At 46.0% G+C, this 13,262-nt stretch overlaps 1 protein-coding gene across 5 annotated transcripts in view; it reads right to left on the bottom strand.

Annotated features, from left to right (window-relative positions):
• Positions 1-13,262, bottom strand: part of col18a1a (collagen type XVIII alpha 1 chain a) — a 268,123-nt gene that overhangs the window by 78,154 nt on the left and 176,707 nt on the right. For all 5 annotated transcript variants that reach the window (XM_073046613.1, XM_073046610.1, XM_073046611.1 and 2 more), the window contains one exon: positions 5,823-5,867. In XM_073046613.1, the coding sequence (XP_072902714.1) occupies positions 5,823-5,867 (45 nt within the window). The remainder of the gene's footprint in view (positions 1-5,822; positions 5,868-13,262) is intronic.

Here is a 13,262-nt window from a genome sequence, read left to right as displayed (position 1 = left end):
TATTACTGTGAGCACCTACACGACTTGTATACTTCACTACAAAGACTCAAGGGAAATGGGTTCAGGGTCCAGGAAACCACGTGTGAGTTCTTTGACCTTTGATTGAATATTTGGGCTATGTGATTGACAAGGCACCATCAAAGGTGAAGGAAATTGTGGAGGTTCCATCACTACAGAATCTAAGTCAATTAGGATCTTTCATAGGACTAGTAGCATACTACATAAAGTTTGTTCCTAACCAAGCTGGCATGCTCAAACCACTTCATGAGCTTTTAAAGAAATCAGTACATTGGCAGTGGACAGATCACTGTGAAGAGGTTTTTAAAAAGGCCATAACAGCTTTGTCACAATCCAAAGCACTCACTCACTTCAGCCCGTTGATGCCCGTGCAGTCGGTGTGCGATGGTGGGGGGGGGCAGTTATCTCACACATCATGCCATCGGGTTAACAGCGACCAATCGCTCTCATATTGAGGACATTAAGCACGGCAGAAAACTACTAAGCCCAGAATGAGCAGGAAGCACTCGCAATTGCCTTTAAGTTCCATCAATTCCTCTTTAGATGACTATTTACACTACAGAAAGATCATCGCCCCTTGATGTCAGTTTTTGGTCCTTCCCTGGCTGCTAGTCAAATGCAATGTATGTCTGAGTACCATTAGAATGCTGGCGGACTATCCAGACTTCCTTTAGCTGGTACAGTTCCAGAACCTTCCCTGAAAGAGATCCTTTAGTTCATGGAAGTACCTACAGCTCTAATAACTGTGACACAAGTCCAGAAGCACACACATACTGACCCCGTTCTTTCTAAAGTGGTGGACTTGATAACACACGAATTGGAAGGACACCAACCATAGAAATGAAACCTTATCAGGCTCGATGGAAGGAGTTCCTAGACCAAGCAGGATGTTTACTATGGGGCGACTGTGTTATCATTCCTCCACCATTCAGAAAACAGGTGCTTGACAAGCCACATGCAGGACGCTATGGCACAGTGTGTATGAAATGCATCGCACACAGCTGCTTCTTGTGGCCAAGGCTGGATTATTAAAGAGAAGGCCAAAGCATGCCCACACTGTCAGCGAGTGAGAAATGTTCCTCAGCTTGCTCCTTTGCATCCTTGGGAATGGCCTGAAGAACTATGGACAGATGATTCACATAGATTTTGCAGGACCTGCGAAGGGGACATATTCTTGTTCATAGTGGACACACACAGCAAATGGCTCAAGGTCATCATCATGAAGAGCACTACATCTGAAAAATGCATTGAGGAGCTACGTTCAATCTTCAGCTGTTTTGGGCTTCCTCAACAGCTTGTAAGTGACAATGGCCCACAACTCCTGTCTGAAGTGTTCAAGGCATGTATAGATGTGAATGGTATTCAGCACTTCAAGTCAGCACCATATCATTCAGCCACTAATGGCTTTGCTGAACGATTTGTACAAACAATGAAACAAGCCCTCGTGTGTTCAGTGGGACGTGGGTCCCTCAACCAGCATCTCAGCACTTTCTCACTGACATACCACAACACCCCTCACACCACCACCAAAATGGCTCCAGCCACTGCAGGGATGAAAAGACAGCTTCACGCCCCACTTGACCAGTTTAGACCCCCAAACACAAGACAGATCGTTCTAAACGAAGAGAAAACCCAAGCTGAGAGACGTGCAGTTTCACCGCAGGAGAGAGAGTACTTGCCTGGAACCACATCACTGGAATAGAGTGGATTCCTGTAATAGTGATGGAACAAATTGGTCGTGTGTCGTACACAGTGGAAACTAGTAACCACAACAACATCTGCAGAAGGCATGTTTCCCACCTCTCAGGCTGTAGAAAACCAACACAAACTGACCAACCCTGATCCAGTTGTAGAAATGGGACAGGGTTCTGAGACAACTGCAGAACCTCTGTTGAGATCTAATGACACAGCCAGTACTCCCCCATCACCTCTGCTTTCTGAGGTGCTCCTGACGATGGGCCGATATCTATACATACACCACCAAGAGATAAAATGACTTTGGCGTTACATCGTTGGTACCCTCACAGGAACAAGCAGATTGAATCTCTAGTTTAGTGACTAGCTCTCAGCACGAGGCAGAATAATCCCCAGGGTTGTATCTGGGAATAGAGACAGTCTATTCTCTATCTATACTTTTAAAAAAAATATTGTTTGTTGTTGGTTGAACTTGATGATTACTACATTGAATGTTAATAGTTCAGCAGCTGGTCGGTGTATGTGAAGGGGGAAAAACCTTTAAAATAAGGGGGGAAGGGATATGTTTTTATTTATGTATATTTTGACCCCTGCTGTGTTATGTACTATTCGCAATGTGAGAGGCCATTCTGGGTGGATGAATTACAAGTAAAATTAACACTGCACGTCTGTTCCTCACGTCTCCGTCTCTCGTATGTGTTATTCATGACCACCCAGCTACCCAGTACCACAACCTAAGACAAGTGATGCGTTTTACTGTGCATTTTCATGTTTCAGTGGACATGTGACAATTAAAACTAGGTTATGGAAGAATGGGGTTGTCTATATTGCTCTGAGGGGCTAGCATGGCCACAAAAGTCAGAATGGCCTCCTTCCATGCTGTAAGCAAGTACGAACCAAAAAACACTGTTGGTATTCATCAACTGCAGTTGCCATTGTGACGAAGGCAATCCAGCAACTAATTTACACCCAGCAAGACCTCACAGAGGGCATTCAAGGGCCATGAGTTCCTGAAATTGTCTGAGGGACAAGCGTCAGACAGTGGGGCCTGGGATACCCCCACCCCACCCCCCCTCCATCATTATCATCATCACTGAGGCAGGAGCTATTCTTATCTCTCCAAGATGTTTAACATCTCGGCTGCTTCAGTGATAGTACAGCCACTACACTGGGGAGTCAGTCCAGAGTGTAAACGCAACCCCCCCCCCCCCCCATTTGAGTGGTGAATCTAACCCTGGAGCTCTACCTCAGAGACCAGAGAAGGTGCCAGAGAACCCTAGCCATCCAAACCCTACCTCACCTCATTCGTTCAAAGCGATTTGGAACATTCCGAGCTTGTAAAGTGAATGAGTACAATTTTACTTATTTCCTTGCTTTGGAAAGTTGTAAAGAAAAGTTGGTGGATGTGACAAATACACTGGCATATTGACACCCTATTGATCTCTGAATTCCAACAAAACAGCTACAAGAAAGCTGGGATTAATATGGATAATTCGTAAAAGTAATTTGTCGGGGAATTTAAGGAAGTAGTTCTGCTTTCCCCTCCCCCAATCTCTTCCTTGCCTCATTAAACAACTTGCCCCACCCACCATAAACTGAGGTGAGGAAGAGGGAGATGATTCAGCTGGGTTTGGATCGAGGACTGCAGCCAAGGACCAGTCTGCGGTCTGTAACAATGCACTTGCACGATTAACAACCTATGCGGGTAACTCCATTGAAACCCATCGAATGTTGAGAGGCTGCGATAGAGCGGATGTGGAGAGGTGGTTTCCTATGGTGGGAGAGTCTAAAACCAGAGGACACAGCCTCACAATGACGGGGCTCCCTTTTAGAACAGAGATGGGAAGAAATTCTCTAGCCAGAGAGTGATGAATCTGTGGAATTCGATCCCAGAGCTGCCCGTGAAGGCCAGGCCACTGGGTATATTTATGGCTGAGGTTGATAGATTCTTGATTGGTCAGGACATGAAGGGATACAGGGAGAAGGAAGGAGACTGGGTTTGAGAAGGAAAATGAATCAGCCATGATGAAATGGCAGAGCAGATTCAATGGGCCAAATGGCCTAATTCTGCTCCTATACCTTATGGTCTTAAACTGCAGAGTGGGTGGGTGAATGTCAGTTTGAGTTTGTACCTCAGGAGAAGGGTAGAGAGGAGGTGGAAGCAAGAAAGGTATTAGGGATTAAATAAACTTTGGCCTCCTCTGTCATCGTATTGCCTTATCTGAGAACAATGTTTGCAAAGAGTGTAATCCCACTCAGCACACTAACCGCCACTCACACTGTCATACAGCACCTTGCACTTGCTCACATTTCATCGTTTGCACAGCGGACTGCGGATACATTTCTGGCCTTCTTTCCCTCTGGTTGGTGGGATCTTGCAGTGTCAAAATACAGTGGGATGTCATGGGAGGTTTAAGGGCATTGGGACGTCTGGAAGCTGGAACAGACATCTGGGTGTTCATGGAACCCAGTGACTGCAAAGAGCCTAATATTCATCCAAGGTGCTTGCTGGGGAGGGGACGCAGAATGAGACAGGAAGGACGGGGTTAATAATTCTTCCCCTTCCCTCTCCATCCCCCCTCCAGCACTTCCAAAGGACACAGTGAGTCTATGCCTTCCACTGCGGGGAAAATACTGAGAAGAATCACAGCCCTCAGTCCTCAACCAATCCAAGAAGAATGGCAGAAGGAGCAAAGACAAGACAGAGCAGTCTAGGGCACCGTAAGAGAGCCTGCATCTCTCCACTGGTCAAGCAGACCACAGGTTCCACACAATGTCAAAGGACAGTACAGATCCACTCTGTTCAAACCAGAACCTAGAGATGAGATTAAGAAATTAGCTTTATTTGTCACATGTACATTGAAATGCGCCTTTTGCCTCAAATCAGAGAGGATTGTGCTGGGCAGCCTGCAAGAGTCCCTGCAGTCCTGGTGCCAACATAGTATGCCCACAGCTCACTGTACCTGTCTGGACTGTGGGAGGAAGCTGGAGCACGCCGAGGAGACCCACGTGGTCACGGGGAGAACATACAGACAGTGGTGGGAATTGAACCTTGATCTGCGATCGCTGAAAAGCAATACACTGACCACTACACTATCATGCCGCCCGACTTGCATCGTGTTGTAGATTAAGCTTCAGAGTAATAGGAGCATTTTATAGATTCTGCCCAGTTTAGCAAAGAACACACTCTGAGAGCTTGGAAAGGGGTTCATTGGCCAGGCTCCTTGACTCCAGGTTTACGAGCAGGAACCCCCATAAATACAAAGGCAGGAGTGAATTACACTGACATCTGGATAATGGCTCAGAACTACAACAATGCAGAAAGAAAGAATGATGATCTTGGAACCAGGCCAGGCAAGAGGTTCAACACGCGATCAAAGCATAGGCTATGATACTTCTATTTACTGAAGGTGGAAAAGTTAGGAAGTTTCCAAGGATAGAATTATTTATGGGGACAAGGTACCAGGGCAGAGTATCCAGGGAGAGATGAAGCCAAGGTGGGTATGTGGATCCGCAGAGGAACTTGGAGAGCCAGTTCACATGGAATGTTTTGGAAGCTGGGGCCAGCTGGCAAGGGCATTAAAGTGAGATTACATTGAGATTTGGATAGACTTTGACGAGCCTGAAGGATGATTAGTGGGATGTGTCTGTAGGAGGTTAAGATGACATGGCAGAGGGGGTGAAGCAGGGACCAGGGCTGGTGGAGGAGAAGTATGGGCAACACTGTGAGCTCATGACATCAGAGAGCCACACACAGACTGGCCTGTGGTCCTGGTAGTGCGCGTTCTCCCTTTGTTTCACCTGTTTTCCCTCTGGCCGCATCCCTAAGACACGCGGGATGGTAGGTCACTGTGAATTACCCCTTGTGCAAAGGTGAGCGGTAGAATCTGGTGGGGGTTGATGGGCATATGGGGAGAAATTTTTTAAACTGGGTTCAGTGTTGGATTTGTGTCAATGGGTGCAGTGGACAGCAGAGACTGAGTGGGTCAAAGGATCTGTTTCTGTGCTATAGGTTTAGCATATGATGGAATATTTCCCCTTGGGGGCAGAACTGAAGTGGCCATTTGCTCTTCTACTGCAATGCAACCTCGCCAATTTTTCCTGCTTACCGTTTGAATCCCTCTTCTGTATCCACTCCCGAGTTCTCCAGAAGCCTGCAGAACAGAAAGACATAAATTACTATCAATGCTGGTTCAACTCGTCTGAAGTTGAGTCCCACCACATGAAGAAAATTGCCATTAAACTTCTCAGCAAACAACAACCAGAATGGCAACTGATGCAAAGTTTTGGGAAATTTGAGTCAGTTCACATGAACCATGGCAAGTGACTTACCCCACCCTCCAACTCTCAGGAGCTCGAATCTTAAAGGACTTAAAAATTCCCAATTGAAAATGTGTAGTGAAAGAAATTAAAAGAATAAGAGGATTGAATTTGGGACCTCTAGCAGACTATTTGCTTATTTGTTGCTGGGCTGTAAACAAAGGCAGGTGGCCGAATGCTGTCACAAAACACTGGAATCTGGAGGCGAAGGGATGATGGACACCTTGGGTCGATGCGCTGCATCAAGAGTACGGGAGTATAGAGGGGAGTCAGCCATTTTAAAGGGTTGAGAAGGAGGGGTGGCAGGTGAGGAGCAGTTGATGGGCAGATGGACCCAGCTAGGATCCTGACTGTCCCCTTCTCGCCCCAGGAGTCGGAAATTGACCTGTAACATTAATTTTGTTTCTCCCGTATGGCTGCCGTCTGACTTACTGAGAACTTCATTATCTTCTGTTCTTACTAACTTCTGACTCATGTGGTAGTGGTGTGTGGTCACGTTGTTGTCCTCCTCGTTCATTCACTCAAACCAAAATCCATTCTCCAATCATATCACAGTTGTTGCAAAACCAAGAAATTATGAGCCAGACTAAATGTTTGTGAGGAATTAGGATTGTTATACACAGAGGCAGTTAGGTCTTATTTGTAAATATTAATGTTGGAACTCATTATATCAGTTATTTGACATTTCTAGAAAGACATAATATTCTGTCTAGCTTACAACATAAATCTTTTCCATGAAACGCCAAACCAATTCAAAACAATGAGGTACTGCCTGTTCTTAAAGTACTCTTTGCTTTCCTCAGGCGCTAGTACCACCAAGACTTCATGGGGTCCTTGAGGTACATAAGGAGGGTTCCTCCCTTAGGCCTATCATCAGTGAGATAGATTCTATGGCTTATTACCTCGCTAAGCATTTAATGACCATACTGCCTCCCTCTGTTAGGGGCTGTGGGCATCACATCACAAATTTGACTGACTTTGTAAAAATGAACACCAAAATTCAGCTGACCCCGGGGGACATAATGGTCAGTTTTGACGTGGCATTCTTGTTCATGAGTGTTCATTCCCATCAAGGACAGCTTGGTCCTCCTGCGGTCAGGGTTTGACAAGGATGCCACTGATCTTTTTGAACCCACCCTTACATCCATGCACTTCCTCTACCAGGGGAACTGCGATGAACAAACAGTTGGAGTGACCATCAGATCACCCTTTTCGCTGGCTATTAGTGATTTATACACGGAGGACTTTGAGGAGAAGGCTCTGAACACTTCGCCCTAACACCCCAAATGCTTCTTCACATGCGTCGATGACACCTTCGTAGTGTGGCCTCATGGTCTCCAGGCACTCCAACAGTTCCACGACCATCTGAGCAGCGCACATCCAGTTTACCATGGAGATGGTGAAGAAAGGTTGCCTCCCATACCTGGACATTCTAATATGACAGAAACCGAGTGGTAGCCTCAGACATGGCGTCTATCAGAAACCCACTCTCACGGACATATACCTCAACAATAAAAGCCACCATCACACCTCCCAACATAGAGAGGTTCTTTTACTTTGATTAACCATGCGAAAATTATTTTGGATCCCGAGAGTTTCAATGAGGAAATAACGCACGACATTCCTACAGAATGGCTACAAGGTGAAGGTAATCAATCCGGACTTTAAAAGGACCGATGGAAAAACCAGGAAACCTAACAACAAGGAGGAACCAGTCACGACTGCCTGTCTTCCTTATAATTCCATGGTTTCTGGAAGGATTGCCTGAATCCTGAAGAACTATCAGATTAATACCATCCACAAACCCATAGGGAAGCTCAAATCCTGACTTCTGTGGGTCAAAGATGACCTGAGACTCAGAATGGCTAGAGTTTAAAGACATCCCTGCGAATGCAGAGCTGTGCTTATTGGCCAGACGGGACGCACGGTGGAACCCCGCATCAAGCAGCACAGGAGGTGTATCTGTTCATGTTAGAGAAATCAGCAGTAGCAGAACATTGTATTCGCAATGGTTATAGGATTGATTTTGACAACACAAAAATACTGTGCCACACCAATGGTTTTTGGGACCGCCTAGTGATGGAAACCATTGAAATAAAACTAGAGGAAAAGAACTTTAATAAAAACAAAGCTCGTGCTCAAAGTAAGAACTGGAATTTGATTGTAAACAAGGTGGACCAGCGGAAAACTGATTGGATGAGGACTAACCAATCAAGAGGGTTGGAAAATGGGGGTATCAATACAACCGGACTAGACATGCCCAGGCATCATCCCTGATGAAGATGGCTGAGTTTGTCATCAAAACATCAGTTAAAATCAACACCTGTATCTGGCTGGAAGCCCAAGAAGAGTGTATCCATACTCTCCCTGATCTCATTGGTGGACACCTTTCCAAGTTTCAACCATACTCAGAGCAGAATATTCAGATGTCATCCAAAGATGAAAGATATGAACCCTGTTCCTCTTATACCAGTGGTTCCCAACCTTTTCTATGCCCCACACCCCAGGAAATGTTTGATTAATGTTCACACCCCCTACAAAAGTAATATCACATTTGAAGATGAAGAAGTCTAATTTCTAATTTTTGAACCACAAATTGAACCACATACAATTCTGCGGGTGAACAAATTGAACTTAAAAAAAATAAGCTTTTAACTCAGTGCATAAAATGCAAATATAAATTGAGCAATCAGATTCTAATCTATTCAGAAAAAAATTGTAAACAGTAAATTCAATCCCAATTATGAACATAAAATTCAATGACGACTTTGCTCCTGCTTCTCATTCATGATTTTGTCAAAACGTGGAACTTTCTTGCTGACTGTGATCCGCAGGTCTGCCTGTGGATTCAGGTGATTCCTAGATTTTGTCTTGATTGACAAAAGAGAACTGAATCCAGATTCACACAAGTATGTTGTTGCAAATGGAATGAGGACACGGAGTGCTTTTCCACCAAGTCTTGGGAACATATCCAGGGCTGCACACCAAAACTCCTCCAAAGTCTTGCTTTCAAATTGCATTTCAAGAGCTCGATTTGTCCGCAAATCTGTAAAATCTTCCTTCAGCTCTTCATCATCTGACATTTTCTCCAAATTGTAGGAATATGGATTCATGATCCATTCTTCTGAAATCTTCAGGTCTCCAGCAGCAAAATATCCACCAAACGATTCTGGCAGTATTTCCAAATGAGCCACAATTTCTTCACGCACAGTAGGAGTTGTGGATCCAGCATCATCAACCATCTCTTCTACTGAAGGAAAATTTGAGAGACTGCCCCTTTCCATCCTTCGACGCCAAAGACGTAACTTTTCTTTGAAGGCATTCAACTTCTCACAAGCCTTCAATATGTTTATCCCTTTTCCTTGAAGAGAAACACTCAGGTCATTCATACAAGTGAAAATGTCAGCTAAGTAAACCTGCATTTGGGCAAATTCCGGTGATTCCATTGCCCCAACCAGATCACATTCACGCTCCTCCAGAAAACTTTGATTTCTTCCCGCAGTTCAAAGAAGCGGGTTAAAGCTTGTCCTCGTGACAATCAACGGACTTCTGTGTGGAAACTCAAAACTGAATACTCACTTCCCAGATCCTCACAAAATGATTTGAAGATGCGATGGTTCAAAGCACGCCCCCTGATCCAGTTGATGACCTTCACACAAGTATCAAGGACTTTCTTCAAATTTGGAGGCAATGTTTTTGATGCCAAAGCATGCCGATGAAGAAAACAATGGGTATCTTGCAAGTCTGGAATCTCCTTTTTCATCAATGCAGAAAAGCCAGATTTATTTCCAAGCATTGCAGGTGACCCGTCAGTGCACACAGAACTAATGACTTTGATATCTAAATCATGTTTGGCAAAGAAGTCTTTCACCAGCTGCATCACATCCTTTGCAGTTGTGTTTGTCACTCAAGGACACAAGCCACTCTTTGTCGCACCCCCTGAAATTCCATCTCGCACCCACTGGGGGTGCGGGCACCCCAGGTTGGGAACCCCTGTCTTATACCTTTGAAACCCATGGAGACCACTACCAAACTAGAAAGTGGGCCATCTTCAAATCACACAATACCTCAGCTTAGATAAATGTCAACAGAAGAGATTCTGCAGATGCTGGAAATCCAGAGTAACACACACAAAATGCTGGAGGAACTCAGCAGGTCAGGCAGTATCTATGGAGAGGAATAAACAGTTGACATTTCGGGTTGAGACCCTTCCACCGGACTGGAAAGAAGCCAGAATGGGGGGGGGGGGGGGGGGGGTGAAGAAGTATAAGTTTGCAACCGATAGGTGAAGTCAGGTGAGGGGGAAGGTAGGTGGGTGGGGGAGGGGGAATGAAGTGAGAAGCTGGGAATATTGAAGAAGAAGGAATTGAAGAATTGAAGAAGAAGGAATATTGGACCATTGCAGAAAGGAAGGAGAAGGGGCTCCAGAGGGAGGTGACAGGCAGGTGAGAAGAGAAGGGGCAAGAGAGGAGCCAGATTATGGCAAGTTAGAGAAATGCAGTCAGGTTGGAGGCTTCCCAGATGGAATGCTCCTCCAACCTGAGAGTGGTCTCATCACAGCAGTAGGGGACGCCATGGCTCTTCATGTCAGAATGGGAATGGGGAGTGGAATTCAAATGGTTAGCCACCTGGAGATCCTGCCTTTTGCAGAGCGAGCGAACAGAAACACCATTTCTGTGTCACCACTGAAGTCGGAATCTTGGCACTCTCCACCTAACATAGCTGGGGAAGTGGCCTCATCCCAAGAGTGCAGTGCGTTAAAGAAGGCACTCGAAAGGCAACAAATTCAAGCCTGCTCATTCAGAGATTAATTTATTACAGGCAATTACAGGAAGAAACACCATAGAATTTACAAAAAAATACACATAATCAAAGACTGACAAACAACCAATGTGCAAAAAAAGATGAAGTGTGCAAATAAAAATTAAAACTGAGAAGAGGAATTGTAAAGAGTCCTTTAAAGTGATGATATGTCCAAGTTAATTTTACTGAAAAATCTCAATAAAATACCCAAGATGGTTTTGGTATATATAATTTGATCGTAATTTCATATTGATTTAGACCTGGGTATGAATGAGGTCTTCACTGTGAGGTCATAGCTATGTGCTCATAGATGGGCAGTGAGCCTGACTGTTCACATCGGGCTGAAGGGTTTAGGGTGAGGTCTGTGAGTCAGTGGATTTACAGAGGAGCCAGTGAGCCAGTGGTTTAGGGTGGGGTCTGTGAGCCAGTGGATTTATGGAGGAGCCAGTGAGCCAATGGTTTAGGGTGGGGTCTGTAAGCCAGTGGATTTACGGAGGCGCCAGTGGTTTAGGGTGGGGCCTGTGAGCCAGTGGATTTACAGAGGAGCCAGTGAGCCAGTGGTTTAGGGTGGGGTCTGTGAGCCAGTGGATTTACGGAGGAGCCAGTGAGCCAGTGGTTTAGGGTGGGGTCTGTGAGCCAGTGGATTTACGGAGGAGCCAGTGAGCCAGTGGTTTAGGGTGGGGTCTGTGAGCCAGTGGGAAATTCAGATCCCTCTGAGGCTGCAAAACACCGACTATTGGACACCCATACGTATGAGTAAACATGTGGGAAACCGGCTGGATGGATGGGATGAATTTGTCAGCTGCTAAGTGGCTTCAGGGACATTCTGCCGGGTGGGATCGGAGCATTTCCACCTGTATTCACCCACCATCCACCACTTGGGGTCTGGGCCAGTCTGAGGAGACACACTCACTCACTGAGTCAGTGAAGCTTCTCTTCCTGCACACAGCTGTTGCTGTCACCCTCTCCCACACACTCCTAGTCATTTCTGACTTACAAACAGTTCAGGTTATGAACGGTTCCCTGTCATAGTTCAGGGACTGCCTGTGGTGATTGTTACCCTACACTGCAGTTTACACCTGAATACATCCAAACTTTTAATATTAACCTTATCCTTAAATAAAATATAGCTTTTCTTGTCACATGTACTTTGAAGCATCAATGATCGACACCTTCTGAGGATTCACACTTCCTGCACCTACGTAGCATGCCCATATCCATTTGTCTTTGGGAGGTGGAAGCAAAGCTGAGCACCCAGAGGAAATCCATGCTGTCGCGGGGTGATGGCAGCAGGATGGATGCCCAGTCTCACCTGGGGCACTCTGAAAGCATTACTCCAGCTGCTGTGCTGCCCTTGCTGGGGTTTGAAGGAGCCTCAGAAACCGCTGTGATTTTTACCTCTACTGACTCTCTGGATGGGTCAACCCCAACTGCGAACCGCTGACTGCTCACGGCAGGCCATCTGATCCGAACCAGGGCCCTCCGGCTGTACGGTTGGACTTGCAGAATGCCGAGCCCTCCTCTCTCAATGCTGCCCTCACAGAGCCTGCCCTCTCCCCCACAACTTCCCTCCCGTTGACAAACCTCAGCGTTTCTAACCTGCCCTGTGAAGCCCACTTAAAGATTCTCACTTTCATTCAGGTTTCAGGTTGTAATTCAGACAACGGAGCTTGAAATCTGTCCTGTGAGCGTTGCGGTAGAGTGGCGATTCTGGGAATCCCGGACGCAGTCGGTGGGGGGGTTAGGAAAGGGTAACGTGTAAATGTGTAGAGCAGGCCTCACCCTCAGGGCGAAGGTGGGCCGCTGTTCTGTGATGATGTGAGAAGCACAGCTGGAACCAGAAAGTTGGCAGCATGAAGCATCACTTGGGAATGTGCTCTAATGAGAATCAGAGCTCACTCACGCACTTACAGAACACAATGTACCAAGTGATTTCTTTAGAAGAGACAAGTTACGCTCTGACCAAGTGTTTGATACACCATTCTTTAACCACGCGTTGCCTGGCGTCACGCTCCTTTCTTTCTGCTCAGCACCTCTTTTGAGATTTGAACTTACCTCAGCAACCAGGACTTGAGTTGCGAAAGGTGAAACGGTAAAGGAGCAAGAGGGGAAGCTCCACGTTAGAGTTCAGTGGTAAACCCACAGCTTTGTGACGGAGCAAGGCTAAGCATGAAGATTATACAGGACAACCCAATCCCTTCCACTGTCAGCACGAGACCGGAGCAGTTCAGTGCTAACCCTGGCAATGTGCTGGTCCTTAAAATGAAACCAGGATCTTGTACAGGGAATAGTGACCCAGGTAAAGGGCTGAGAACGGGGCCTAATATTATACAGGCACCACTAATCCTATCCATTGTTTCAGGGCCATATTGGGGCTGGATATTATAGAGCGCTTTACTAAGCCTGCTTAAAAATTCTCTCTTTCA

This window comes from Hemitrygon akajei, chromosome 5, assembly GCF_048418815.1.
Source record: "Hemitrygon akajei chromosome 5, sHemAka1.3, whole genome shotgun sequence".
Lineage (NCBI taxonomy): Eukaryota > Metazoa > Chordata > Chondrichthyes > Myliobatiformes > Dasyatidae > Hemitrygon > Hemitrygon akajei.
Note: the sequence above shows the minus strand (reverse complement) of the source record. Positions and strands in the feature narration are given on the sequence as shown.